Consider the following 26,527-nt stretch of genomic DNA (forward strand, 5'->3'; position numbering starts at 1 on the left):
AGGCTTTCCCGGGCCGCGGCAGTGCCCAGGGACAGACACTCAACGCCAGCTCAAACACCCACCTCGCTGAAGTTCAACCTGTTCTGCTGGGCCAGCAAAATACCAGGTGTATCCGGCATGATGTGAACGCTGGTTTTATCCTTCTCCCAGGCTGATATGTACGAGCGCTGAAAAAATTAGTACAATGTGCAGTTAGACCACGCAAGCACAGGGCAACAAACCCAAAGAGCAAACCAGCTCGAGGAACTGAAGCAAGGGGACTCAACCTTCCACTGACTCAGGGACGCCTTTTCCCATCCCAAAACTTTCCCACACTTCACCCCTTTTTTTTTTTTTTTCCACGTTGAACCCAATCACTGAACTTCATCAAAATCAAGGAACACAAGTCCCTGATGAAGAAGATCCAATATCCCCCTTGTAAAACCCAGGCCCCAGAAGGAGACAGCCCAACGTCCTGGGAAATGCACTCCTTTCCTTCCAGCTGCAAACACAAGGAAATCTCACTTGGTTCATAATTTCAGAGTTGTGTTTTGCCAGAACCATCGGCATCGAGTCGGGAAGGCTCGTGAATTTGATGGTGTCCGGGTGCTGCCGATACTTCTTGTCACTCAGGATGAGGCTCGCCCTCTTATTCTTCTCATCATCCAGCGAACCACTTGGGGACCAGCCAATGCCCCTCAGCCACAGGAGGTCGGACTTGTACACGTTCTGAAAGGACAGCAAGGACACAGAGCAGATCAGCAACCTCCTTGCTCCCCACAACCGCTCCTCCCACCAAGGGAACCTTGGCCTACCAAGACACACTCCCCTGGGTCAACCCACCAGCCACCACACAACAGGCTCCCACTGACCTCAGCTCCCCACAACCCAGCTTCCCACCACTACACCAGCACAACCAGGTGCCAAGCGATCCACAGATCCTCCCCCTCCATCTTCTGACTCCCCCCAGGAAAATCCTGACCCATTTGGCAACCTCCAGCTGGCAGAGACACAGCAGGTGTCTTAGACCTGATCACCTAAGGCTCTTCATGCCGTTCGCCACTGCACCCATGGCTTGTCTCTGCCTGCTCTTGCTCCTCCAAGAGAAAATATGTGACTCCGTTGCCCTTCCCTTGCCATGCAGAACTGCAGCCACCTGCAGCAACCCTCCCCACAAAATGCTCAAGGCAAGACAGAGCTCTTCTGTGACCATAAAGTGTGACCCCACTGCAACTTCATCCCTGCTCATTGTTGACATAATCTCAGCAAAAAGAAAGGTAGACTGCTGGGATTTCTAATGACCCCTAAAATGAGAAATTAAAGACACCATGATGAGAAAGGCTGAAACTGAAAATTACTTCTCAATAGAAACACAGGAGTAATTTTTGTAAGCTTAAATGATGGTAGATTTGTATTAGGTCTATGGAAGAAATTCTTCCCTGTGAGGGTGGTGAGGCCCTGGCACAGGTTGCCCAGAGAAGCTGTGGCTGCTCCCTCACTGGAAGGGTTCAAAGCCAGGTTGGACGGGGATTTGGGCAACCTGGGCTAGTGGAAGGTGTCCCTGAATGGGGGAATGGGGGTGGGACTGGATATGCTTTCAGGTCCCTTCCAACCCGAACTAGTCCATGAGTACATGATTCAGAAAGATAATACAGCACAATACAGTCTGTGTCTCACAGAATCAGCATAGATTATGCTCCCCACCTAGACCTACTCCCACAAAGGAACACAACACAAGAGAGATGTCTGGGATTCACACAGCCAGTAGAGAACAACTTACATCACTCTGAAGGTCGTACACTTTCTTGGCTTGTACAACATCGTTCTGGTCCGGCAGACAGGTCCACCGATGCAGAGGGTGCTTGTAATCGATGTCACTCACCAGCTCCTGACATTTCTTGGCCAACACGATTCCCAGCATGTCCACTGGGCTACTGAAGTGTGTCTTTGTCTTCTCAAAGGCTTTCTTGTACTCCCTGTCACTCTGGATCTTGGCTACGTGCATTGACCACATCATCTTCGGATCATCCTCTATGTTCCGGGCCCCGATGTGGTGGCCAAGCTGCTTGCGATAGCCTTCTTTGTATTTGTACTGCAGGGTGAAAGAAGCTCAGTCAGCTTCAGGCCAGCTCTTCTGCCTTCTGACACGATTCTGTGGCAGCGCCTGTGAGCAAGCGCTTTGCTAATGGAGCCTGGCAAGATCAGCATGTGAAGAGGGGTCTATGCACAGCGTAACCCTACTGTGTCCTACTCTTCCACCCCACACCTACGCTGGGGCACAGGAGGCACATGGAGGCCCATACGGTAGCTCCAACCAAACTATCTCAGGAGTGTTGCTCTACCAGCCCAGCATGTGGCCTCAGCTGCAGGCCTTCAGCCACTAACCTTCACAAGGGGCAACACGACACCTTTTCTCCTTCCTCTTACTGAAACCTCAAGACTGAGAAGAGATTGAATTCATCCCCTTACACTAACGGAACAAATCTGAACTACAGATCCTCCAATGGGAGAGTAAATTCAACTCCTGCAGAGCTGAGCCCTGAAAAGATACTCTGGGGTGCAGTAATGACTGGCCTCCAGTGACTGGATCTGCCCCCAGGTTAGACAGAAAGAATAAACGCCCCAGTCATAACAGAAAACTTGGTTTGGGTTTTCTTCCCTAATGCTCAGCTCAGCTGTGTAGCTGCAACGTCACGGGTGTGCAGACTGGCAGTGCTGAGGGCAGCACACCACCAAAAAAAATCCAGCCCAGCACCAGGACATGCTGCCACAAGCCCAGGAGGGACACTGCTCTGGATTATGGTCATCACCAAGCCCCCACTATTACCCCCTCCACACTCACTTGCACATTCCCTCACAGCCCTGCACACCCATAACGTACAGGGACAGCCACAGGCAGGCCCCAGATCCAACACAGTTACAGCCTAGCTGCATGGTTATGACGGGCAAGAGCTGCGTTGGCTCCATTCGGTGAAGGCTGCAAACCCTGGTCTCCAACTGCAAGCACCTGGAAACGGCCACAGGCCATGCCCCCAAGGGCTCCTGTCTACTTACATCACTTGCAATGTCTCTGGAAGCTTTAGCAGCCTTGATAGGAATGGCATCTGCTCGCATGTCGTAGCCCTTTTTCTTTTCTTCCTCCATCGCAAGCTTGTACAGTTTCTGAAAGACACACAGGCATTGTCCTTGAGCAACAGGCTTTCCCGGGCCGCGGCAGTGCCCAGGGACAGACACTCAACGCCAGCTCAAACACCCACCTCGCTGAAGTTCAACCTGTTCTGCTGGGCCAGCAAAATACCAGGTGTATCCGGCATGATGTGAACGCTGGTTTTATCCTTCTCCCAGGCTGATATGTACGAGCGCTGAAAAAATTAGTACAATGTGCAGTTAGACCACGCAAGCACAGGGCAACAAACCCAAAGAGCAAACCAGCTCGAGGAACTGAAGCAAGGGGACTCAACCCTCCACTGACTCAGGGACGCCTTTTCCCATCCCAAAACTTTCCCACACTTCACCTTTTTTTTTTTTTTCCACGTTGCACCCACTCACTGCTCCAATCACACAAAATAGAATTTCATCAAAATCAAGGAACACAAGTCCCTGATGAAGAAGATCCAATATCCCCCTTGTAAAACCCAGGCCCCAGAAGGAGACAGCCCAACGTCCTGGGAAATGCACTCCTTTCCTTCCAGCTGCAAACACAAGGAAATCTCACTTGGTTCATAATTTCAGAGTTGTGTTTTGCCAGAACCATCGGCATCGAGTCGGGAAGGCTCGTGAATTTGATGGTGTCCGGGTGCTGCCGATACTTCTTGTCACTCAGGATGAGGCTCGCCCTCTTATTCTTCTCATCATCCAGCGAACCACTTGGGGACCAGCCAATGCCCCTCAGCCACAGGAGGTCGGACTTGTACACGTTCTGAAAGGACAGCAAGGACACAGAGCAGATCAGCAACCTCCTTGCTCCCCACAACCGCTCCTCCCACCAAGGGAACCTTGGCCTACCAAGACACACTCCCCTGGGTCAACCCACCAGCCACCACACAACAGGCTCCCACTGACCTCAGCTCCCCACAACCCAGCTTCCCACCACTACACCAGCACAACCAGGTGCCAAGCGATCCACAGATCCTCCCCCTCCATCTTCTGACTCCCCCCAGGAAAATCCTGACCCATTTGGCAACCTCCAGCTGGCAGAGACACAGCAGGCGTCTTAGACCTGATCACCTAAGGCTCTTCATGCCGTTCGCCACTGCACCCATGGCTTGTCTCTGCCCGCTCTTGCTCCTCCAAGAGAAAATATTTGACTCCGTTGCCCTTCCTCTGCCATGCAGAACTGCAGCCACCTGCAGCAACCCTCCCCACAAAATGCTCAAGGCAAGACAAGGCTCTTCTGTGACCACTCAAACTTCACTCCTGACCTTTCACAACACCAACTCTCAGCAAGACACTACGGCCACAACACACTCTCGGTCTCACAGAATCAGCCCGGACTTACGCTCCCCACCCAGACCTTCTCCAGCAAAGGAACACAACACAAGAGAGATGTCTGGGATTCACACAGCCAGTAGAGAACAACTTACATCACTCTGAAGGTCGTACACTTTCTTGGCTTGTACAACATCGTTCTGGTCCGGCAGACAGGTCCACCGATGCAGAGGGTGCTTGTAATCGATGTCACTCACCAGCTCCTGACATTTCTTGGCCAACACGATTCCCAGCATGTCCACTGGGCTACTGAAGTGTGTCTTTGTCTTCTCAAAGGCTTTCTTGTACTCCCTGTCACTCTGGATCTTGGCTACGTGCATTGACCACATCATCTTCGGATCATCCTCTATGTTCCGGGCCCCGATGTGGTGGCCAAGCTGCTTTCGGTACGCAGTTTTGTATTGGTACTAATTGAATGCAGAAACAATAATTATCACTTCTCTTCCAGCTGCATTTTAGATTTCTCTGTTTTTAATATAGCAGTTACATTTTCAAATCTAATGTATTTTAATTTGTTTCAATATTTTTTCAATATTTTTAGTGGTTTTATTGCATCTCTAGAAGATATTAACTGATTTTTTTATAGTTATATACTATCTCATTGTAAATTATTGTACGTAATTTAATTAACTTTACATCTTCAAGAATTACCCACCTCTGGGGAGAGCAGCAATATAAGACTACTTAAAATTTAATTAATTAATCTTTAAAGTTAATCTTTATCCAGTTGTGTACCAGCTCTGTGTCCCACTAGTATTTTTCACTCTGTAAGACTTACTTCACTGGCTATGTCTCGGGATGCCTTTGCTGACTTGAGGGGTATAGCATCAGGAGGAAGATCATAGCCTTTCCTCTTCAGCTCTTCATATCCTAACTTGTAATGTTTCTGTTGGAGAAGGATTCATAATTATTGCAAATAAAGCTCTCTAGAGTTTTCCTGTACTCCAGCTTTCCTCCCCTGAATACTGAAAATAAAGCATTAGATTCCAAACATAGTTTCATTCATGAAGTTAAAATCCATATCTTGTTTTTAATAATGTGTATTTTGTAACTGATGATCTAAATTATTTAAAAATTACTACCTGTATGTTTTATGATTCTCATTTGAGATCAATTTTTTTTTTTACTTAACATATTCATCTGAATGATTCTTAAAGTCTTCTACAGAGGTAATACAACACCCAATTTCAATTGCAAATATTTTTGTCTTCTTGAGTTCTTATGATAGAGCTGCTAACATTTCTTTACCTTTGCAGGTAGTCTTTATTTGTTCCATTATAACCAGGAACCTGATGTAAATTACATAATCCTATTTAATTCTAAAGAGGCAATTCAATATAATCAGACATTTTAACAAGAATGACAGGCTTACTATGAAGTACTGAACACATATCTACAATGTTAATACGATCGGTAGGGATGAGAGAGAAAATTGCTAACTTGTGCTGAATATTTTCTTGGTATTTTTTATATTCTAGCAACTCCACTTCCACTTCGTATTTTGGCAATTCCACTCAGGCTTCCCAGTGCATAACAATTTTCACAGGAAAAGATCACAGGTGCGCTTACAGCTGTTAGAATCGCAGAATTACTCTCCTGCTTTTTAAACTAAAGGCAAAATGGGTAAATCCAAATTCCATAAAGGAAACATTGTAGTAGAGCCACACTTACATCACTTGTGTTAATTAAGTTTGATTTAGCCAACAGGATTTCAGGAGTATCAGGCATGATGTGAACCTGAGTCTTGTCCTTGTCCCAAGCTTCTCTGTACAGTATCTGAAAAGAGACACAAAACCACCTTGGCTAAGAAAAGGCTCATATGCATAGCAGTAAATTCAGTTTACCTCTTCTCAACAACAGTGAAACAAAGATGTACTATGCAAGCATGAGCGATGTAAACAATGCAGGATATTAAAATCAAATAATATGATAACTTCTCACTGAAATACCACCTTTTTTTTTCTTCTTTATATCCATGAAGTGTCAAGGGAACAGCGTTATGACAATACATTTACATACTACATAGTAAGGGCCTTATTTGCAGTTATTACTGAGTTAAGTTATACAGCACTGAAGACCTTAATCTTCTGAACAAGAGATAGCACTTGACAACAGAGCAGTAAGACACTGATCATAAACATCTGATATTTGTCTATTTTAAGCACGTGTTCTGATATGGAGATCTTTTTAACAAATGTATACTAATATATTCATTTATGGAATCACATGTTCTGTCTCTAGAGGCAACTTACATCGCTTCTGTTTTTGGCATTAGATTTTGCTAAAATGATATCCATGGCATCTGGGATACTTGTGAATTTAATAGTATCTGGGTGCTGCCGGTATTTCTTTTCGCTCAGTATTTCAGAAGCTTTCTTGTTCTTTTCAGATTCCAAAGATCCCAGAGGACTCCATCCAAGGCCTCTGAGCCATTGTAGATCTGACTTATACAGATTCTGTTAACAAAAAATCAAAAACATAGCAGATTACTTCCCTGTTCATTTATTAAACCATATTAAAAGACTAACTGGTATTTTAGCTTCAATCTGATCCGTACTGACATCAAAAGAGTTACTAAAGATCCTTTTCAATACGTAGGAAATATCTCACAAAAAAATAAATAAATGCAGAGGAAACTTACATCACTCTGTAGTTCGTAGACCCTCTTTGCCTGGGTGACATCAACCTGGTCTGGCAGACAAGTCCAGCGGTGTAGTGTTCGTTTGTAGTCTATATCACTAACCAATTCCTGACATTTCTTAGCCAGAAGGAAGCCTAACATATCCACGGGCATATTAAACTTTGTCTTCCACTTTTCAAAATCTTTCTTGTACTCCCTCTCACTCTGCATCTTAGCTACTTGCATAGACCACAACATCTTAGGATCATCCTGTAAGCTGCGGAATCCAATGTGATGTCCCTGCTGCTTGCGGTAACCTTCTTTGTACTTGTACTAAAATGATAAAGATTGCATTATTGAAATTACAATAAGAAACAGACAATGGTAAAATAGATAAGCAAAATATCAATACAGTCTCTCAGTTCAATGTTTCTCATTACCAATGAAATGAGTGACTTGTTATGGCATCTCATGTAAAGTTTTAGTAGCCCCTTGATTAATGTGCATCATTTGGTGCCAGTGAATGCTCGAGGAAGAGTGCACGGCTCTAAGAATGGTCTCCTGGGCCATCTGATTCAGATGGTTCAGAACTCCCAAAGGCTGACACACTTAATCAGCAATGAAAATTGCAGATGCTTAAGCACTGAAAACATTTCCTAATGATTAATAAAATCTCTTGAATAAATCCAGGAGTTGCATTCATACCACATGATGATAAGAGCAATACATGTGTCACCACATCTGCTTCGGAGTTGTAAGGAGGATTTCTCAGTATAGGCACTGGGCTAATTGGACCAAATTTGCTGGTGCTCTGAAAATGTAACACCCAAAGGAGCAGACAGCTCCTAACTTTGCATGACTAGCCACTTCATGGATGGACCACAATCTCTGCAACTGTCAAGATGCCAGAGCAACCCTTCTTAAATTGTTTGCATCACTGACAAGAACAGATCAGGAAAGAGTTTTGTCAGCAGTTTTGCTTTTTACACACCTTAGCAGAGAAGTGCATCTCAGTCTAGTGTGACTCTGTAGGTTAGAGCAACTAGATAAAGTGTATTGAATTAGAAACACTGCTTACGTCACTTGCAATGTCCCTTGAAGCTTTGGCAGCTTTCACTGAAATGGCTTCAGGAGTGAGGTCATAGCCTTTCTTTATCATCTCCTCCCAGCCAAGCTTGTATAGTTTCTAAAATCAAAAATAATATTAATTAAAAAGCCTTAGTAATACATATGTCACCTTCTATTTAGATATGCTCATGATCCGTATTACCAAAGTCAGGTTATCTCACAGGCTTCAGTCACAAGAGAAGAGCTACTAGAATGGGAACTGAGAAATGGGAAACTGATAAGCAAGGACCGTAGGTCTTCCAAGCCTTGGGCTAGTGACTATATAGTTTTTCTTTACTGCAGCAGCTTCCTACTATAGCTTATCTTGGGCATTTGAAATATATCTGGGGAATGTGAAATTTATACATCTGGGATAACTGAAAATTAACGAAATTTTCATTAGTAAGGCTGTAATGTAGCCATTTAATCATCAATTCAGTTTGTGCACAGTCGATTTTAACTCCCAGCACTTGCAAGCCAAAGATTTGCCTCTGAGCAATCATGCAAAGCAAAACCTAAGTATTTCATATGGGCACAATTGTCACTTTCTCATATTTGAAAGCTGACAGAAAAGTTAGAATCACTGCACATATTTCTTTTCCCATATGTTAAGTTAAAAATATACACAATGAACTTGCTATTTTATAGTAAGGAATTTTTAACATGATTGATTTCTGTGGTAAGCATAGAGTATGGACTATGCACATCCAGTTTTCAAAAATAGGACTTATATTTTCCATACATTATAATGTAATTTAGGCTGTTACTTTGCTGGCCTGAAGATGGTACTTACTGGTACTCTGAAAATAGTACTCACATAAAAATTTTTGCCTCTGTTCTAAATCCCCCATTCCATTTCTTCTAACTTATACAAATTAAGTACTTATTTTTAAATGGGAGGCACCTTTAAAATTGAAGAAAGTAGATATTAATTTTAAATGCAATAGGAAGTGTTAAAAAACTCTACCTGACTGTAGTTCGTCTTGTTCTGTTTTGCCTGTAGAATATCTGGTGTATCTGGCATCACGTGAACCTGAGTTTTATCCTTCTCCCAAGCCTGAGTATAAGCATGCTATTGGAAAAAGTAACATCAGATCCGTTAATATAAATAACAAAGGATGGCTCTTTCAGGGTTTTCACCTTTCCATTTGCACACTTTGGATATGAATCGCTAAAAAGACGGAGGTGCTGACTTAGATTTATTTTACTATGAAATGACCTAATCCAGAATCAGCTGAATTAGGATCCACTCTTGCTTCTAATGAAGTCCAACTATCAAGCTTTTCAGGGCCAGTAATTTCTATACAAGAATGAAAGGAATAGAGGTTGGAGAGGTAGCAATGAGAAAAATGAGAAAAGATTTATTTAACCAATGCTGTTTATCAGTAACTGTTTCATTAAGAAAAAAAAATGAAAAAAGAGGAACCTGTAAGTGACAGGTTTTTTCCCCAGGGAAACACAAGGTGGTGACAGAGACTTATAGACTGTTTATCGAAATGGATTATATGTGAACATCTGCCTAATTTTCTCCATAAATACTCACTTTGTTCATTATATTTGCATTCTGCTTTGCAAGCACCATGTCCATGGCATCATTCTGTTTTGTAAACGGGAACATGCTGGGATGCTGGCGGTACTTCTGATCACTTGCAATTTCTGTGGCTTTCTTAGATTTCTCCACATCCAGAGAACCAGCAGGACTCCAACCGATACCCCTGAACCACTCATTGTAATCCTGCTTGTACTCATTCTGCCAAGCAGAACACAAAAGGAAAGTTTACAATTTACAAATGGCTCATACCAAATAATTCTGTTGTTTCCAAAACACAGCCATAATTAAAAAACAGGAACAAAAAAGTCACAGGTGTGAATGACTGAAAGAAAACAAAAACTTACGTCACTTTGTATCTGATTCATGTTTCTGTACAGTTCTAAACTCATTGCATCTGGTAGAAGCATATATTGGTGAATCAGTCGTTTGTAGTTAGTATTGGTTACACGATCCTGGGCCTCCTTAGCTGCCACGATGCTGAGTGTATCAGAAGGCGTCTGGTAATGTGTCTTGCTCATCTCATAAGCTTTCTTGTATTCACGATCAGACTGCATCTTTGCCACTTGCATATAATGGACAAGTTTGGGATCATCCTGAAGGCTGCGGAAGCCTACAAGTTTTCCCTTGTCTTGTTCATAACCTAATTTGTATTTATACTGTAAAGAGAACAAAGACAGAGACTTTAATTCTATTTCATTTGTTTAATAAGCAATATCTATCTTATAAGGGAATAAAATAAGATTTTTACTTTGTTAAGAAAACATCACAAGGCATATTGAGGTGGGGGCTTTGTCCACTTACTCTTAGGGTGCACTCTAACGCAAAACAGATGTCTAGTGTCCCTTTTAAAAGCAATATATTTAAAACACTTTCTTAATAAGTTAAATTTCCTTACAATAGTTTATTCAGCTCCTGCATAACGTTCAGTGTAGCCTGCGGTTGCTCCTCGGGAGTAACCTGGGGTTCAATTACTTTCTAATCTCATTAAAAATGACACAATGAAAATACGAAACATACTGACGGAAAGCAAAAGGCAAAGGAACTCATAAGATCCGGTTTGCTGCAGACAGTTCTTTGGAAAAAGTGCATTTTTTATTCTTTTCACCCTACAGTTTAGAGATACCCATATTAGCTCTAAGATGAGGTATCGCAAATGCTAGAACCAAGGTACATTAACCCACACAGTTCTCTGTTACTGCTGCTAGGCTGCTTCCAATATTTGGCTTCTGTAACTATTTTCATGGTAGTCTGCACCATACTCAGAATACTTGAGTTTGTATGTAAAGACTAACCATAAAATCAAAGATCTAATCATCACTTCCATTAGGTTCATTTGTTCAAATGATTACAAAATTCAAGACACTTCTCAAGAATTTTTGCATGTTTTTGTTTAATAAAACCAATAGTTCAAATTCTTAACCCCTTCCTCAATCTCTAATCAACCCTGGACAATGAACTACACAGATCAAGTATCAAATCCTTTTTCCTTCACTGCTTACTTCTTGGAGAGAACTCAGAATGGAAGTATGTTCCCCTCAGACTTAGAGCAGTAGCAGAGCAAACTGACTTTGCAGTGGCTGCAACATCCCCTAAGTTGTCAAAAATACGTTGGGCTAAATAACATGCCCTTAGGCCCTAACTTCACCCCTCTCTCAGGCTGCATTTGCCCCTGTCACAGAAAATCCCTCATCACTGATACACAAAGGATTTCAGAATGGTCCTGATTCCAGAAGTGTGTATTCTCTGCACTAAGAAATTTAATGGGACTGTCACCAAAGGAATAACGATAACTGTACCACTGCAGTAAAAATAATTTAAGTCCATATCTGTTCTTTTCAAGTATTTCTAAGAATGATCTCTGAACATTCTGTCTAAACTACAAATATACAACATCCATTTATAAATGTATCCAAGCACCATCGCACTGAGGAATGAACTGCCTTTTTTCTTCTAAGAGTCCCTCATATATCTCCTTACCTTTCTAATGAAGAAATGGTTCTTTAACCCTGCTAGAAAATGTATTAGAATATATATTATGTCAGAATTATTTACAAGCAAGAGAATAAAAAGACTTCATATATTTGGCATGTAAAATTGAATTGTGTCCAGAAATCAATGTTTTACAATATCTGAAATGGATCATTTTTTCTTTCAAGAACTTACATCACTAGCAATGTCCCTAGAAGCTTTGGCAGCCTTAATAGGGATAGCATCAGCTCTGAGATCATACCCTTTCTTCCTAGACTCTTCAAATGAAAGTCTGTACATTTTCTGTGAAGAGAAAGAAAAGAAATATCCTTTAAAAAAGCAAAACACAGCACACTCACTTAAATAAAACTCTATTAATTTTATATGATAACTTGAAACACAGACTATTCACATGTTTAACACGCCTTGAACAGTTGTTTAAGGCACTCAGGGGCACAGAGAGATGAATACTCCTTCAAAATTAACTCCAGTTCTAGTATTCACACATCTGTGCAGCTGGACTGCACAGATCACTAACAATAGCCTAAAACAAAAGAGCAAGAAATTGCATTTGTTTCCCACATGCACAAATATTGGTGAAAAGTTACATCTGTAAGGATGTCAGCTTTTAAAAAAATGAGATAAATATTTCTGTGCACATTAAAAATGTGTACAACTACAAACAATACTTTATTTAGCATATGCAGATTTAACAACTGGCTACTGAAAAACTGTCTATAATATCATCTGTTACCAAAAGAATAGGTTCAGTCTGCAAGAATTTTGAATCCAGTACAAAACCTTGTGCACAGGGAAATAAAATAATACAGTGACAAACATGGATAGTACTCAAACTCTACTATTTTGTCGTATTAACTATTATAGTTATATAGTTATATTATATACTATATTTAATAATATAATACAGTTACATAGCAATATAGTTATATAATATAACTATTATATTTCAATTACTTATGTGAACACTTCGTAATCTGACTATAAATACTATGGCTTTTTCATGGTAACTTTTGGTATTTAATTTTGAGGAAGGAAGCAGGGAAAAGGAAAACTGATACCTTTTTGTGAAATTACTAGAGGTTAGCAAAGTGAGAATTAGGGAGACTTTCGTATGCTGTCATCTCATTACTAATAAAAAAAACAGGAGCAACATCATAGTCTTACAAACAGTACTCACATCGCTTAAATTAAATGCATTAGCTTTTGCTAAAGCAATCTGTGGAATATCTGGCATGATGTGAACTTTCTTTTTGTCTTCTTCCCATGCTTGTTTGTACTTGTGCTGGAAGGATAAAAAAATAAGGGATGTCAACATAACCAAAAAATTAAATAAAACAATTTAAAATAGGATTTTCTATTTGAAATAGAAACGTTCTTTACAATGATGTGACTACCAACATGGTAGGAGCATCTGTCTTTTTATTTTAGCACTTAAGAGCAGTGTGAATCAGGAATTAGCTCTTATAAAGTTAATGGTGTGAGGCTGAAAGAAAAGTAGAAGAAATACCAATCTTGCCAGAGCATTTCATGGCTTGTCTCTCACCCAGCAGCATATTCAAGCACACTGAACAGCAGCAAGCAATAGATTTCAAAATGTACTGGGTCTGGCTGGGATGGAGTTAATCCTCTTCCCAGCAGCTTGAACCATTCTGCCTTTTAGACTTGTGACTAAAACAATGCTGATGACATGCTCCTGTTTCAGCTGTTGCTGAACAGTGTTTGCACAGTGTCAAGGCTGTTTCTCTGCGCCCACAGGGTATAGATTTGGGGTGTGCAAGGGGTTGGGAGGGGACATCACCAGGCAGATGAACCCAACTAACCGAAGAGATACTCCATGCCACATAACGTCACGCTCAGCAAACAAAAAACAGAAAGGGAGAGGAGGGAGTTTAGGGAGGTTAGACATCTTTTGTTCCCAACATGGCTGGGCACCAGTCTACCCATGGGAGGTGGCAAGTGATTGCTTTTGCATCACTTGTTCTGTTTTCTTTCTTTCTTTCTTCTTCCACTTCTCCTTTGTTGATTAAACATTTTTTATCTTGGCCCACACGTTTTTTTTTGGTTTTACTCTGCCTCTCCTCTTCCCTCATCCCACTGTGGGGGAGAGGAGGAAGTGAGCGAGTGGCTGTGTGGTGCTTAGATGCTTACCGAGGTTAACCCACAACTAAAAGCCAAGCCAGAAGGTGTAAAAAAAAATAGTTAGAAGTGGAAGATCATTAGTTTATCTCCTGGAAAATAAGTATCAGTTGAGACAGGCAAAAAAGCTTTTCTTAGAGGAAACAGAGCTAAGGAAAGTGCACATAAGCTTCTGATTGTCCCTGTAACTACAATGCACATGAAGTCTAGACATTTCTAAAGAACGCCAGTAGATTACGTCAGTTCAGCAGGAGAATCAGAAAAGAAATTTCTCATTATAAAAGCATTCATATCATGTAGCAATTTCATATTAATGTAACAGGCATCAAATGAAAAAGACTACACGTTTAAAAGTGTAAATCGTATTTCTGAAAGGGATCACTCCAGTATTTTTAGCCCCTAGATTTAAACTGTTAAAAATCTACATTCAGTTATGTTGGATAAACTTCATTACTAAAATATGACCCCCAGGTCTGCCTTTATATGTATTTCTTAGAAATGTTAGAAATGTTTCTTACCTCATCCATGATTTTAGCATTATTTAAGGCTAAGACCATATTCATGGAATCCATAGGAACAGAAAACTTCAACTTGTCTGGATGCTGGCGATACTTCTTTTCACTAACAATTTCCATTGCTTTTTTGTTCTTCTCAGCTTCCAGGGAGCCCAGTGGCATCCATCCAATACCCTTCATACTTTCATCATATTCTGCTCTGTATTGATTCTGGAAGCAGAAAGAAAAGAAAATAATCAAGTGCGTGAAAAAGTTTGTAAATCATGACACTTCCTTCTGAGTTTAATGAATATTAGATTTTGAATGCATTTATTCTAAAAAGAGGCAAACAGTATTCAGATGCATTCAAGGTTTATTTAGAAACACATTTTTTTACAGTGGTGTCTATTTTATTACTCTGCCTTTTAATACAGTGTTCAGATCCTCCTTATGATGTATATAGATTGCTCACATGAGGTTACATGCTAAGGCCCTCTTGAAGAAGAGGATTATCTTGAACACTATACTGAGAAAAAAGGGCTCTCTTCTCTAGAGGTTAAACATCCCAGAAAATCTGAGAATATAGCTACTCAGCTGGTTTCCCCTTCTGAAAAGATACATTTTTGGAAGTACAAGATAAAACTATTAATGAAAAGTGAAGCTTTTCCTGTCTTGGCCTGCGCACAAGTATTGCTCCTGAAGAGCCTGATGGGACATGTAAGCAGTAAATACCCATTTTACTTATACATGAAATCACTTATTTCTGAGCCCAAATTCTTTAGCAATAGGTATAACTTAGTATTTCATAGTCTTAGAAAAATACAATGGCTATCATTGCTGAAGGTCTTTTTACTTTACTACATTTACCACATTTTAGTATAAAACCGAATGAATTTCACTAAGAAAATAGCATTATTTATCTTACAGTATGCTTTCATAAACTAAGCATCTATTGTATTTGCCATGCAAAGGTTGAAGAATCTCTCACTTACATCACTTTGTATCTGCATCATGTTTTTGGCTAATTCAAGACTCATAGCATCAGGCAAAATATTGTAGTTATGGATCAAGTTTTTGTAGTTTGCATTTGTAGCCACTTCCTGTGCTTTCTTGGCTGCCACAACACTGACCATATCAACTGGAGTATGGAAATTAGTCTTTGACTTCTCATAACCTTTTTTGTATTCACGATCAGACTGCATCTTAGCCACCTGCATGAAGTGCACCAGTTTGGGGTCGTCTTCAAGGCTACGGAACCCAATATGCTTTCCTTTCTCTTTTTCGTAGGCTAGTTTGTATTTATACTGGCAGCAGGAAAGAGAAAGAACAGCAAAAACTTAAATCAAAAAAATGCACTACAAAGCTCAATTTTATGCCTGAAAACATAGAAAATATTTGTCCTTTTCCATCACAAGATCTCAGGTTTAGTCATTTAAACACACCCAGCCTTACAAAACAGCCCACTGAACTCAGGCACGTGAAGCTCAGCAGCTTGCTGAACAAAGAGCAAAAAAGCACAGTTCAGTGTTATTCCACTGGAGAGCAAGTACCACAAAGGTTTATCCCATCAAGCATATAACAAACCTCAACAACGCAAGACGCTTGGAAAAACACATTTGTGCATAACAGAGCACTTTGAAAATGTTCTGTCTTTGTAGCTACTCTGAGTGCTATCACGCAATCAAACTTACATCACTTGCAATGTCTCTGGAGGCTTTGGCTGCTTTTATTGGAATAGCATCCGGCTGCATGTCATAACCTTTCTTCTTGTCTTCCTCCCATCCAGCTTTGTAAAGTTTCTAATTTAAAACATAAAAGAGAACAGGTACTCTATTATGAAGGCAGAACTACCGAAGTACCCTACACCTGAATTTAAATATTTTCAAAAAAGACATAAAAATTACAGCAACTTTTGATCTATGCAACAGACACTGAATGCCCCTGTGAGCATGGTAACTCACATTACTCATTGTGATCTGGTTCACTCTAGACTGCAGAATTTCTGGAGTATCTGGCATAACATGAATGCTGGTCTTCTCTTTGTTCCACTTATCGGTGTAGAGCCTCTGCAATTACAAAGTAATATTTAGCATCGAAAAGGCACTGCACTCATAAAATAAAAGCTTGCTTTTGTTTTGCTCATTTGCAATAAATAATAATTTACAGTACAGTAAAATTCGATAAGTGCTACAAATAATCTTCATAAATATAACTGCCAGGTGGCAATATGATATTTCTCTTCTTTCTTTAGTACTTTATTTGAGAAATTTGCAAAGTATGTTTTGATAGCTAATAAAATTGAAACTGAAAATTTTCAGTCTGCATTCTTCCCTGCTTTAATGCAAAGCTTTTTTTTTTTTTTTCCACACACCCTCTTTCCATGGCAAACATGGAATAAGAATCAGTGGTGTTCCAGATAACCAGGGACCAATTTAAAGAACTCCACTTTTCAAGGAAACTTGTACAAAACTGACAGAATTTCAGGGTTTTTTTCAGGTCACTATGAATACTACTTCCTGCAGAAAAAGAGCAAAGGTTACCAAAGCACTTTAAATCTGGAGAAGTCATCTTTAATCACATACACAAAAGAGAATCTTTAATTTCTATAAACAGAAAATGAAACTCCCTTAATTACAAATACAGCCTGAGGCTTCCATCATCTCCTAGTGTCTAGTCTTAACCAAGCAAACCACCATACCCATTTGAGATTCTAATGACTTCAGTGGGAATGCACCTGCCCCACAATTTTGCAAGACAAAGACCCAATCTGTGGCTCAGTCACAATCATCTGAACAAATTCTCACCTTATTCATGGTCTTGGCGTTTTGCTTAGCCAGCACTTGTTCCATTGCATCCATTGTAATAGAGTACTTCAGCTTGTCGGGGTGCTGGCGATACTTCTTCTCACTCAGAATCTCCGTAGCTTTTTTGGCCTTTTCTACATCAAGTGACTGGATTGGTATCCAGCCAACTCCTCTCAACCAGTTATTAAAGTCAGCTTTGTACACATTCTTTTTAAAAATAAATAAGGAAAAACACAGTGAGACAAGGAAAATTAGAATGCCTATATACATAAAACCAGGTAAGGCCTTAAAACTTCCCCCAGTCATTCATTTTTGAAGGAAAATTTAGATAAGCCCATTACAACTGCTGCTGTTTTCCAAATTCTTAGCATAACATTAACAACTATTTATGTGTCAGGGATAAAGAAATTATTTTCCCTAAACCAGTGTGTAGAACTCACACTACAAATCAAATCCACAGACCTCACAAAAAATTTTGAGTGGTAAATATAAAAATCTGTCAAAAATATTTAAAATTACACTCTTGTTTGTTAGTAGACTCAGTTTGCAGTAGAATTAATTCAAAGAAATTGTTTCAACAACTTCTGCTCAATGGCCTGGTTCTGCACAATCTTGAATAGGCACCATTCCTATTTAATCATACTTTATAACATAGCTTTTAGAACAGATAAAGGTACAAAACTGCTGCAAAGAGAAAACTTGCTCCTGAACTGCAGTGTTAGAAGTAACAGGGAGAATATCAGAGTCTGGGAAAAAGACCACATACTTTCACAGCATGTGTATACAGGGCAAAATTTGTCCTCAAGTATCACACTTCTCTCCTTGCAAACATTCTGAGTTAGACAGGCAAGCAAGCTCAGCCAACTCAGCAAGGCTAGGTAAAAATACAATGGGGAAGCAAAAAACTTCAAAACCAGAAGTTTTCATCTCAAAAGAACAGTGTCTAAAGGACAGATCCTCTATCTGTTGGCCAGTGGGAACATGCACATTATCCTCTCCCACCAATGCTTCAAATCTGAAGAACACTTTCAATCAGATTATCAATATTTTGGGGAATTTCAAATTTGTCAGAGGACTGTTAAATAAAGCAGATTAAACTAAATGCTTTCTGGATAAACAAGCAGACCCTAAAGTTACACTAGTGGAAAAAAATGGAAACAAGTCACAAAACTTAATGGAAATTACAAAGCTTTTTCATAAATGCTTATCATGCATGGTATATACATCTGTTGGAGGATAAAGGCAGGAAGGAAAAGTAAACAAAATAAATAAATCTCAAATCCCTAGATACAATCCGAACATACATAATGTGTATTTTCGGTAAACTTAAATAAAATACAGGCTCTGTACATAACCTATGATCTCTGACAATACAAATAATAATCACAGTAATACCACATTGTGATTACAAATCCAACTACAAAAATACATGAATTAGAAAAACATGTTCATTTTCTGAGAATTAGCCAAATATGTAGAGACACAAAGAAAGTTTTTACTTGCTAGGTGAGTTCCCTAGAACTTATCAGCTACACCTAATTCCGACAATCTTTGGAAAATACAGGGTTCCAGACCAGACATTTACATCTCAATCTACTGTTAATCCAATATAGTTCGTTTTTTAGCATTAGAAGGTTAATAGCGTAACACAGTCATTATGAGAAGATAAAAAGAGCCAATTAATCATGACATACATCACTCTGAATCTGCATCACATTTCTTGATAGCTCCAGATTCACAGAATCAGGCAAGAGTGTATAATTGTGAATTAGATGTTTATAGCCAGCGTTGGTAACTGCCTCCTGGGCTTTCTTGGCAGCTGTCACACTGAACATATCCAGAGGAGTATGATATTTGGTCTTGGTGACTTCGTAATCCTTCCTGTATTCACGATCTGATTGCATTTTGGCCACATTCATGTAATGAACAAGTTTAGGATCATCCTGCAGGCTCCGGTATCCAATCTGTTTGCCTTTACCTTTCTCATATGATTCCTTGTACTTGTACTAGAGACAAAGGAAAAGAAAGCCTTACCCACTTTGGAAAGGGAAAACATACTTTTGATAATTTTAATACTTTGAAACTCAGTATTTTAACAACTGCAGTTCATTCTATAAACTCATAAATTGTTTTTCAGACAGCACAGGATTATTTAGGTCAAAAAAAGAAGAGGATTTCTGGATTTCTCAGCTCGTCTTGACCCCTGGTACTGATCTAAACCTAGATGAGCAGTTACATGCCCTCCCACACCATTGCCTCTGCCACATTATATTTTACTGCGTAGACTTCTAACTCCCAGGAACATTCAGCTTTTAATTAAAAGACTAGCAAAATAATAAAAATAAAAGCCCAAGGCTACTAAACAATTAGATATCCCAATAATCAGCTATTGGAGGGAGGCATGTTTAAGTGGGGAATGGAAGCAATTTGCAGCCTTTTGCTGAAGTTAGTGAATTCATTTCTGTGTTCCAAATCTCCTTTCATAGCTTGTGTCAGATGGCACACCAAGCTGCAAACAGCCACATTTCTGTATTTTTTACTAGCTGCCTGAAAACAGCCATATTTCTGTACAGCTCGTGAATGCTAGACAAGTAGAAGTCCAGCAATTAAGAATACAGCATAGGTAAATGATAACAAAGAAACTTTCAAATAAGTTGGTGAATACTTGAAGCATGTACAACAAACAGCCCCACTCACCAGCACTCACACGTTATGATGCATTTCCAAAGAAATAGTTTTTTTCAGAGGTTCATGTAAACATCTGAATTCATTTGTTATTCCACAGTACTGTAGGAGTTTCAATTCTCAGAGTTAAGTGTCTCTATACCATTATATGTATAGAGACTCTATAGCATAATATGGTACAGAAAGGTGTAGCGCAGTAGATGTATGTATTCCACTTTATGTAAATTATACTTACATCACTTGCAATATTTCGAGAAGCTTTAGCAGCAATAATAGGAATGGCATCTGGTTTCAGATCATATCCTTTGGCAATGGTTTTTTTCCAGTCTGCTTTGTAGTTAGCCTTATAGGGAAAAAAGGTGTAAGTTTGCAATGCTACAAGTAGCAATTTTAACAAAGTTGTTTAAGCCCATATTTTTATTATAGTTATAGCAATCAAAGTATTCGGTTTAGTCTGTGCAATTGCAAGGAAAAATGTTAACCTGTACACAAACTACAGCTGCACTATGATAAAGAAATCTACTACAAAGATAGGAGAGTCCTTCAAGACAGTAATTCACGCAGCTAAATCATTAACTCCGTAAGCATTTTTTGCAATTTTTATGCAGAACAACTCTATCAGTGGCATTTTTGCCCTTGCTTAAGCAAACCCCTTTTTCATTTAACTGAACCTTCAGAAATTTTTTCCTGTTAGCTTCAAAATCAGGCCTTGTGGTCTTAAGTGACCGAAGAAAGTGGTCTGGGTGATTTTTTGTTAGCAGTCAGCATGTGGACGGACAAACAGCATGTCAAGGTTATTAAAGGAGATGTCAGCTTTTACCTAGTTCCTGGAGGCTTGATAATGCCATTAAAAAATTTAATATCACAATGGCAATAAAATTGATACTATCAGTGGAGATCTTTATGGTGTTGGATGGATGCAAGAAGTGATGGAAAGCAGGCAGACTAATAGCTGAGTGGCAGAAAAAGGCATTACTGTCTTTCCACTGGATGAGCTAATTTCCTTTGAAAGCCCAGCAGCAGGCAGCAACACACAGAGAACTTGTATTGCTTGCCTATGCAATGTGTTTTATATAAAACTAGATGCCATAGGTCTTCAAACCTATAGGTATCTGAATAATAACAAGTCATGCTGGTTTTCTCATTCAGTCTATCCAAGTAGTTTGCCAATAAAGCACTGAAATGTCTTTACATTCATGAGTGCTCAGTTTAAAAATCTGCTTAATAAGCACAAAACTCACTGACTTCTAGAAGTAAAAGCTTAGCTGCATTCAGAGCTTGTGCATTTCTATATTCAATATCAGCATGAATAAATAAGTTATTTTTTCTATTAACTAAATGACAAACAAATCTATTATTAAACAAACTATTGGTTATATGCTCACATCACTCAAATTGAAGGCATTGACCCTGGCTTGAATAAACTGAGGAACATCAGGATCCAGGGTGTATTTGTGTTTTACTTTTTCACCCTCTTGTTTATAGGTTACCTGCAATGAAAAACAAACAAATACTTGTTGACAAGTACAAGGTAGGTAATATTAGTGTTAACAAATAGAGACAATGCAACAACGCTTAATTCTTACCAATAAATTACAGCTTTACTATTCTTACAGTTTTTTAAAATTTAAAGGGTTTTTTTAGATGGAATATCTGACAGTAACATATAAATCATAAATATGGTAAAAAAATAAAATTACTGTATTTCATTAATAATGGAAAATGTCTTACATCACTCAGTTGCTTGGTGTTGTGCTGTGCTAAGACCATTGGTATTGAATCTGGTATGCTTGTGAATTTGATGGTGTCTGGGTGCTGACGGTATTTCTTTTCATTTAATGCATCTCCAGCCTTTTTAGCTTTTTCAACATCCAGAGAACCAAGAGGACTCCATCCAATACCCTTGAACCAGCTGTTATACTCTTCTTTGTATGCATTCTGAAGGAGAGAAAGATGACATGGACCAAGATTTTCCACAGAACTGTAATAATTTTGCTTAAAACAATAATCACATAGTTCAGCTAGCGTGTTCTACATTAGCAGGAAATATTTATTAATTCTCGAGGGGAACAACAGATTTTTATTATGCTTCTCTATGATTTCATAAGGAAGAAAACACGTTACTGTATTTTTGATTCATGATTCATTTCTGATAAACTATAACATTCCTTCTCAGTGTTTACTAACCTTCCTTTTCTTTTACCCATGTGAAAAGTTTCACCAACCTTCAATTCTTAGTAACTTCTAAGCTACCATACTGTGACTGTTTAACATGGTTTAATTTGTTCCCTGTTTCAGCAGACTCTGTGAGACTTGGCCTTATACAAAGGCACACAGAGCAGAGCCTCAATTTTTGTTTCTCTTCGTATAGTTCCTCCCACAGTAAAACATGCAGAATTCACAGACTGCAAGTGAAAATTTATCCTGGCTACAAAATCTGCAGAAGGTTCTCTCACATAAACATTCAGACAGGGCTAATGCACAGTCTGAATGCAAGGATATTGTGGACACTTTTTTAAGATCCTTCTGTGTTCTAACTTTAAAATGAGTGGCCTTCCATAGGGATCCACAGAGAGTTAAATTCTGCACTATACAAAGAGGTGCAGAGTGAAACATTGTATACCCAGTCAATCATCTGAAACTGTGTCTTGAAGAACCACCGAGAAGGTCGTAGGAGAGATCTCCTATGCTAGAGATCTCCAGAATGTATTTCTAATAATATCTATAATTACATTTTGTCAACTCCTTCATCCTAAATAGTTAATGATAGTCCAACCACACTATCATATCTATTTCATTTGAAGACAAATCAATACAACTTAAAAGAAGTTTTAAAGAACAAAACTATGCTGGTTGCAAAAAAAAGTTTTCTGAGGAAATGTGAAAAAAAAGTTCATTTGAATTCAATATTCCAGAAGTCTGCTCTCCACTGATATGCCAACATCAAGTTGAGTAGAACTCACCTGGAATTTGGTATTTCTAAATGCCACCACCAGCTGATAAAACTTGCAACGATCTTCCCCAAGACATAAGAAAAACAGACCATTCCCATACAGTAATGGCAATTTTCATTGAATATAAACTCATCTTTTATTTTTCACAGTGTGCAGGAAAACATCTGTGAAATTGCAATCATTGAAATACTTACATCACTCTGAATTTGCATCATGTTCTTTGCAAGCTCAACATCCATGGCATCTGGCAGGTAAGTGTAGTGATGGATCAGATTTTTGTAGTGGGCATTGGAAGCTACATCCTGCGCCTGTTTAGCAGCCTGGATACTGTACATGTCAGCAGGCGTATGATAGTTAGTCTTGGTCTTCTCATAGTCTTTCTTGTACTCACGCTCAGACTGAATCTTTCCTACATTCATGTAGTGGACAAGCTTAGGGTCATCTTGCAGGCTTCTGAAACCAATCTGCTTTCCTTTAGCCTTTTCATATGCTTCTTTATATTTATACTAGAAACAGAAGAAAGAGATCAAATGTACTGAGATGTGGCTGTTGATGTCCACAATAATGCAAAAGAAAAGAAGAGCTCTCCTGACTTTCATTGGAAAAAGAAGCCACAAAACTCTCCTACATGGCACACCCAGCAACCGTACCTACATCAGCTTTTCTTGCTCCACCATCTAAGCCTGTACTAACAGGTTACACACACCACAATAAGATTTATCAATATTAGCTTTTCTTGTAAGGAAGGGAAAACATCTCCTAAGCATTCCCATTTGGAAAGGTGTATGAAAAATATCAGAATAATTGAGGCAATCCTTCTCAGTCATTGGAAAGCAATAGCAAAGAAATGGAATATGACTGGACAGCCTCCCTGAGTTCTATGAAACCACCAAAACACATCCCACTTTATACAATTTGCACTATCAGCCTTTTGATTCCTGTATAAGCCATACTCCACTGTATAACCAAGAGCACATACTGTCTCGTGGTCTGTAAATAGGTGCTAATGCAGTGTATTTTCTGGAAATTTGTCACAGAACCATTGCAAGAACTACTGATTTCACTTCTCTTGTGAAAAGTGGGTTAAGAAACACAGTGCAATAGCATTTGCTTATCTAAATCAAATAAGATGAGCATAAAGTAAGTTGTACATCAACTAGGCCTTTGGGAAAGACTAAGAATCTCTTATAATGCTGATGCTAGTGAGACTTGTGCAACATATGAGGTCCACCATATGGCTGTAATGGACAACTTTTTTACTAAACAGCTAAGAAAAGTATACCTGGAATAGATACTTACATCACTAGCAATGTTTCTTGAAGCCTTGGCTCGAGTAATTGGAATAGCATCGAGTGACACATTGTTCCCTTTAGCTATTAGATCATGGTAGTCTTGTTTATAATATGCCTGAAAAAGAAAATCCATGTTATTCTAGAGAATCTAGTAACCACATGAACTATATGCAAGTCAGAGCTACTCCCAGGCAATTCTTTAGAAGCAGATGCAGTGGGGATCATATACAACTATCAGTCTTCATTTATGAGAACAGATTTATCTATTAATTAAATTAGTTAAATGATTACATGATTAAATGGTGCCTGGTTGGAAATTCAAATGACACCAAGAATGAAAAATTACAGTGATACGAGTTGATTATATAGAACTGCATATCAAGGAAAGCAACCTGCAATACTAGTGTATCTGTAACATATTACTCAAAATATCATTAACAATGTATAAAACATGTTGTAAAGAAGTCACTTACATCACTGATGTTAGCTGCATTGTATCTAGCTTGGATAAACTGTGGGACATCTGGGGTAAGAGTATATTTATGTTTAACTTCCTCTCCAGAAGATCTGTATAGTTTCTGTAAAACATACGATACAGAAATAAATCCTTCTTTTCTTGTATAGCTAGCCCCAGCTCACTGTAAATTAACTGAGGATTTATGTTTGATTTTGCAAATAAATGTACGTTGCCACCCATCTCATAAAGATTGAGGTTCTATTTTTCATATAGAATTGTTGATCTTATTGATGGAAGGAATGCACCCTAAAAGCTCTATGCAGTCTTTACTCAGCAAAATTAAGCCCTTCAATGGACATAAAAACCATTTCTGAAAGAGTGGGATAATAAGGGATGGTAGGAGAGTGTAACATAAAACAAAGCTTGCTGGTGTATAATGATGGACATACTGTGATTCATCAAACATTCCGTAATTCATTCATTATTGTAGGTTGTAAAGCATCAATAAACAACTTGAAAATTTCACATTTCTTAAATTGAATGTATTTCAAGTAGACAAAATATACATGGACAGCATCAGCTGATGTGAACTGAAAGAGCCACATGATTTCCATAGAGACTTGCAGACTTATACCAGGAAATCACTCAGGCAAAATCAGAGCACAAAACAAAGACAAACACAGAGAAACACTTCCAGGCTAATAGTACTTTAAAAAATTTTAAAGACAATGCTCAACTCTTCAGTAGGTGCATCTCTACTATAACACCCATTTCTTTCTCTACTTACCTCGTTGAGTTGAACTGAATTCTGTTTGGCTTGGACCATTACCGGAGAGTCCACCACACTTGTAAATTTAATGGTGTCCGGATGCTGACGATATTTCTTTTCATTCAAGGCATCTCCAGCTTTTTTAGCTTTTTCTACTTCTAGTGAGCCAATGGGAATCCAACCAATGCCCTTCATCCAGTTGTTATAATCTGCTTTGTATGCATTCTAATAACGGAGTGAAAACAATGTTTTAAAAGTTAGGAATTAGAAAAAACAATCCAGGGACCTCTCCCGAGCCTTCACAGTTTTTGCTTGAGGCATCTCCAAAAAATTCTGTTCACATGAGGTTTTACTTACATCACTCTGAATCTCCATCATATTTTTGGTCAGCTCCACATTCATTGCATCAGGTAAATAAGTATAGTGGTGTAGGAGGTTCTTGTAATTAGCGTTGCTGGCAATCTCTTGAGCCTTCTTGGCACCGACAACGTTGACCATATCCAGTGGAATGTTGTTCTTAGTTTTTGTTTTCTCATAATCTTTCTTGTACTCTCGCTCAGACTGCAACTTGGCTACCTTCATATAATGAACGAGTTTGGGATCATCTTGGAGGCTCTTGAAGCCCACGAGTTTACCCTTGGCAAGTTCATAGGCCTTTTTATAGTTAACCTGTTAGAACAGAACACAGAGAATATCATCTTAAGTATAGTATCTTTGCAATAAGCATTTTAAAACCAAAGGCTAGCCTCTTCTACAAAGAGTAACCCTCACATTTAAGTCAGTGACCATACATAAAACCAGACAAGTATCTCTTCACAATTCATGGCTACATATATCAGTTAGTTACCTTTCAAAGTAGCATTATCTCATTTGTACTGATGATAAGAGGGGGAGGAGTCTTAAAATACTAAGGGACTTCTGCAAGGCCATCCCCAAGAATCTACCCAAGCCCCAGTGAGGTGCTAGATTCTTTCACCTCATTTATGATCAGGGCTATAATTAAGGACAAAGAGAATTCAGCGGTCCATTGCTCATGGAGCTATCGCTACTGACCTCATGATTCTCCCTAACCATACCAGAGTGCAAGACAGCCTGTTTATTCATAGCAAATTACATCATGAAACAGCCTTTTTGAAATGTAGTTATACAAATACATTAGTGAAGCAATGAAACACCAATAAAAATATAACTGTGTTAAATA

The 26,527-nt window shown here is 39.0% G+C and overlaps 1 protein-coding gene across 1 annotated transcript in view; it reads right to left on the reverse strand.

Annotated features, from left to right (window-relative positions):
- NEB (nebulin) overlaps nucleotides 1-26,527 on the reverse strand; it is a 156,091-nt gene that overhangs the window by 85,324 nt on the left and 44,240 nt on the right. The window contains exons 24-54 of the mRNA XM_074873845.1: nucleotides 25,684-25,995; nucleotides 25,345-25,551; nucleotides 24,574-24,678; nucleotides 24,108-24,215; nucleotides 23,003-23,314; nucleotides 21,586-21,792; nucleotides 21,240-21,344; nucleotides 20,090-20,197; nucleotides 18,864-19,175; nucleotides 17,170-17,376; nucleotides 16,327-16,431; nucleotides 16,057-16,164; nucleotides 15,358-15,669; nucleotides 14,390-14,596; nucleotides 12,913-13,017; nucleotides 11,910-12,017; nucleotides 10,091-10,402; nucleotides 9,738-9,944; nucleotides 9,162-9,266; nucleotides 8,166-8,273; nucleotides 7,109-7,420; nucleotides 6,720-6,923; nucleotides 6,139-6,243; nucleotides 5,246-5,353; nucleotides 4,563-4,874; nucleotides 3,695-3,898; nucleotides 3,237-3,341; nucleotides 3,034-3,141; nucleotides 1,760-2,071; nucleotides 505-708; nucleotides 63-167 (exon numbers count right to left, since the gene is read on the reverse strand). Coding sequence (XP_074729946.1) covers nucleotides 63-167; nucleotides 505-708; nucleotides 1,760-2,071; nucleotides 3,034-3,141; nucleotides 3,237-3,341; nucleotides 3,695-3,898; nucleotides 4,563-4,874; nucleotides 5,246-5,353; nucleotides 6,139-6,243; nucleotides 6,720-6,923; nucleotides 7,109-7,420; nucleotides 8,166-8,273; nucleotides 9,162-9,266; nucleotides 9,738-9,944; nucleotides 10,091-10,402; nucleotides 11,910-12,017; nucleotides 12,913-13,017; nucleotides 14,390-14,596; nucleotides 15,358-15,669; nucleotides 16,057-16,164; nucleotides 16,327-16,431; nucleotides 17,170-17,376; nucleotides 18,864-19,175; nucleotides 20,090-20,197; nucleotides 21,240-21,344; nucleotides 21,586-21,792; nucleotides 23,003-23,314; nucleotides 24,108-24,215; nucleotides 24,574-24,678; nucleotides 25,345-25,551; nucleotides 25,684-25,995 — 5,739 coding nt within the window. The remainder of the gene's footprint in view (nucleotides 1-62; nucleotides 168-504; nucleotides 709-1,759; nucleotides 2,072-3,033; nucleotides 3,142-3,236; nucleotides 3,342-3,694; nucleotides 3,899-4,562; nucleotides 4,875-5,245; nucleotides 5,354-6,138; nucleotides 6,244-6,719; nucleotides 6,924-7,108; nucleotides 7,421-8,165; nucleotides 8,274-9,161; nucleotides 9,267-9,737; nucleotides 9,945-10,090; nucleotides 10,403-11,909; nucleotides 12,018-12,912; nucleotides 13,018-14,389; nucleotides 14,597-15,357; nucleotides 15,670-16,056; nucleotides 16,165-16,326; nucleotides 16,432-17,169; nucleotides 17,377-18,863; nucleotides 19,176-20,089; nucleotides 20,198-21,239; nucleotides 21,345-21,585; nucleotides 21,793-23,002; nucleotides 23,315-24,107; nucleotides 24,216-24,573; nucleotides 24,679-25,344; nucleotides 25,552-25,683; nucleotides 25,996-26,527) is intronic.

This window comes from Strix uralensis, chromosome 6 (assembly GCF_047716275.1).
Source record: "Strix uralensis isolate ZFMK-TIS-50842 chromosome 6, bStrUra1, whole genome shotgun sequence".
NCBI lineage: Eukaryota > Metazoa > Chordata > Aves > Strigiformes > Strigidae > Strix > Strix uralensis.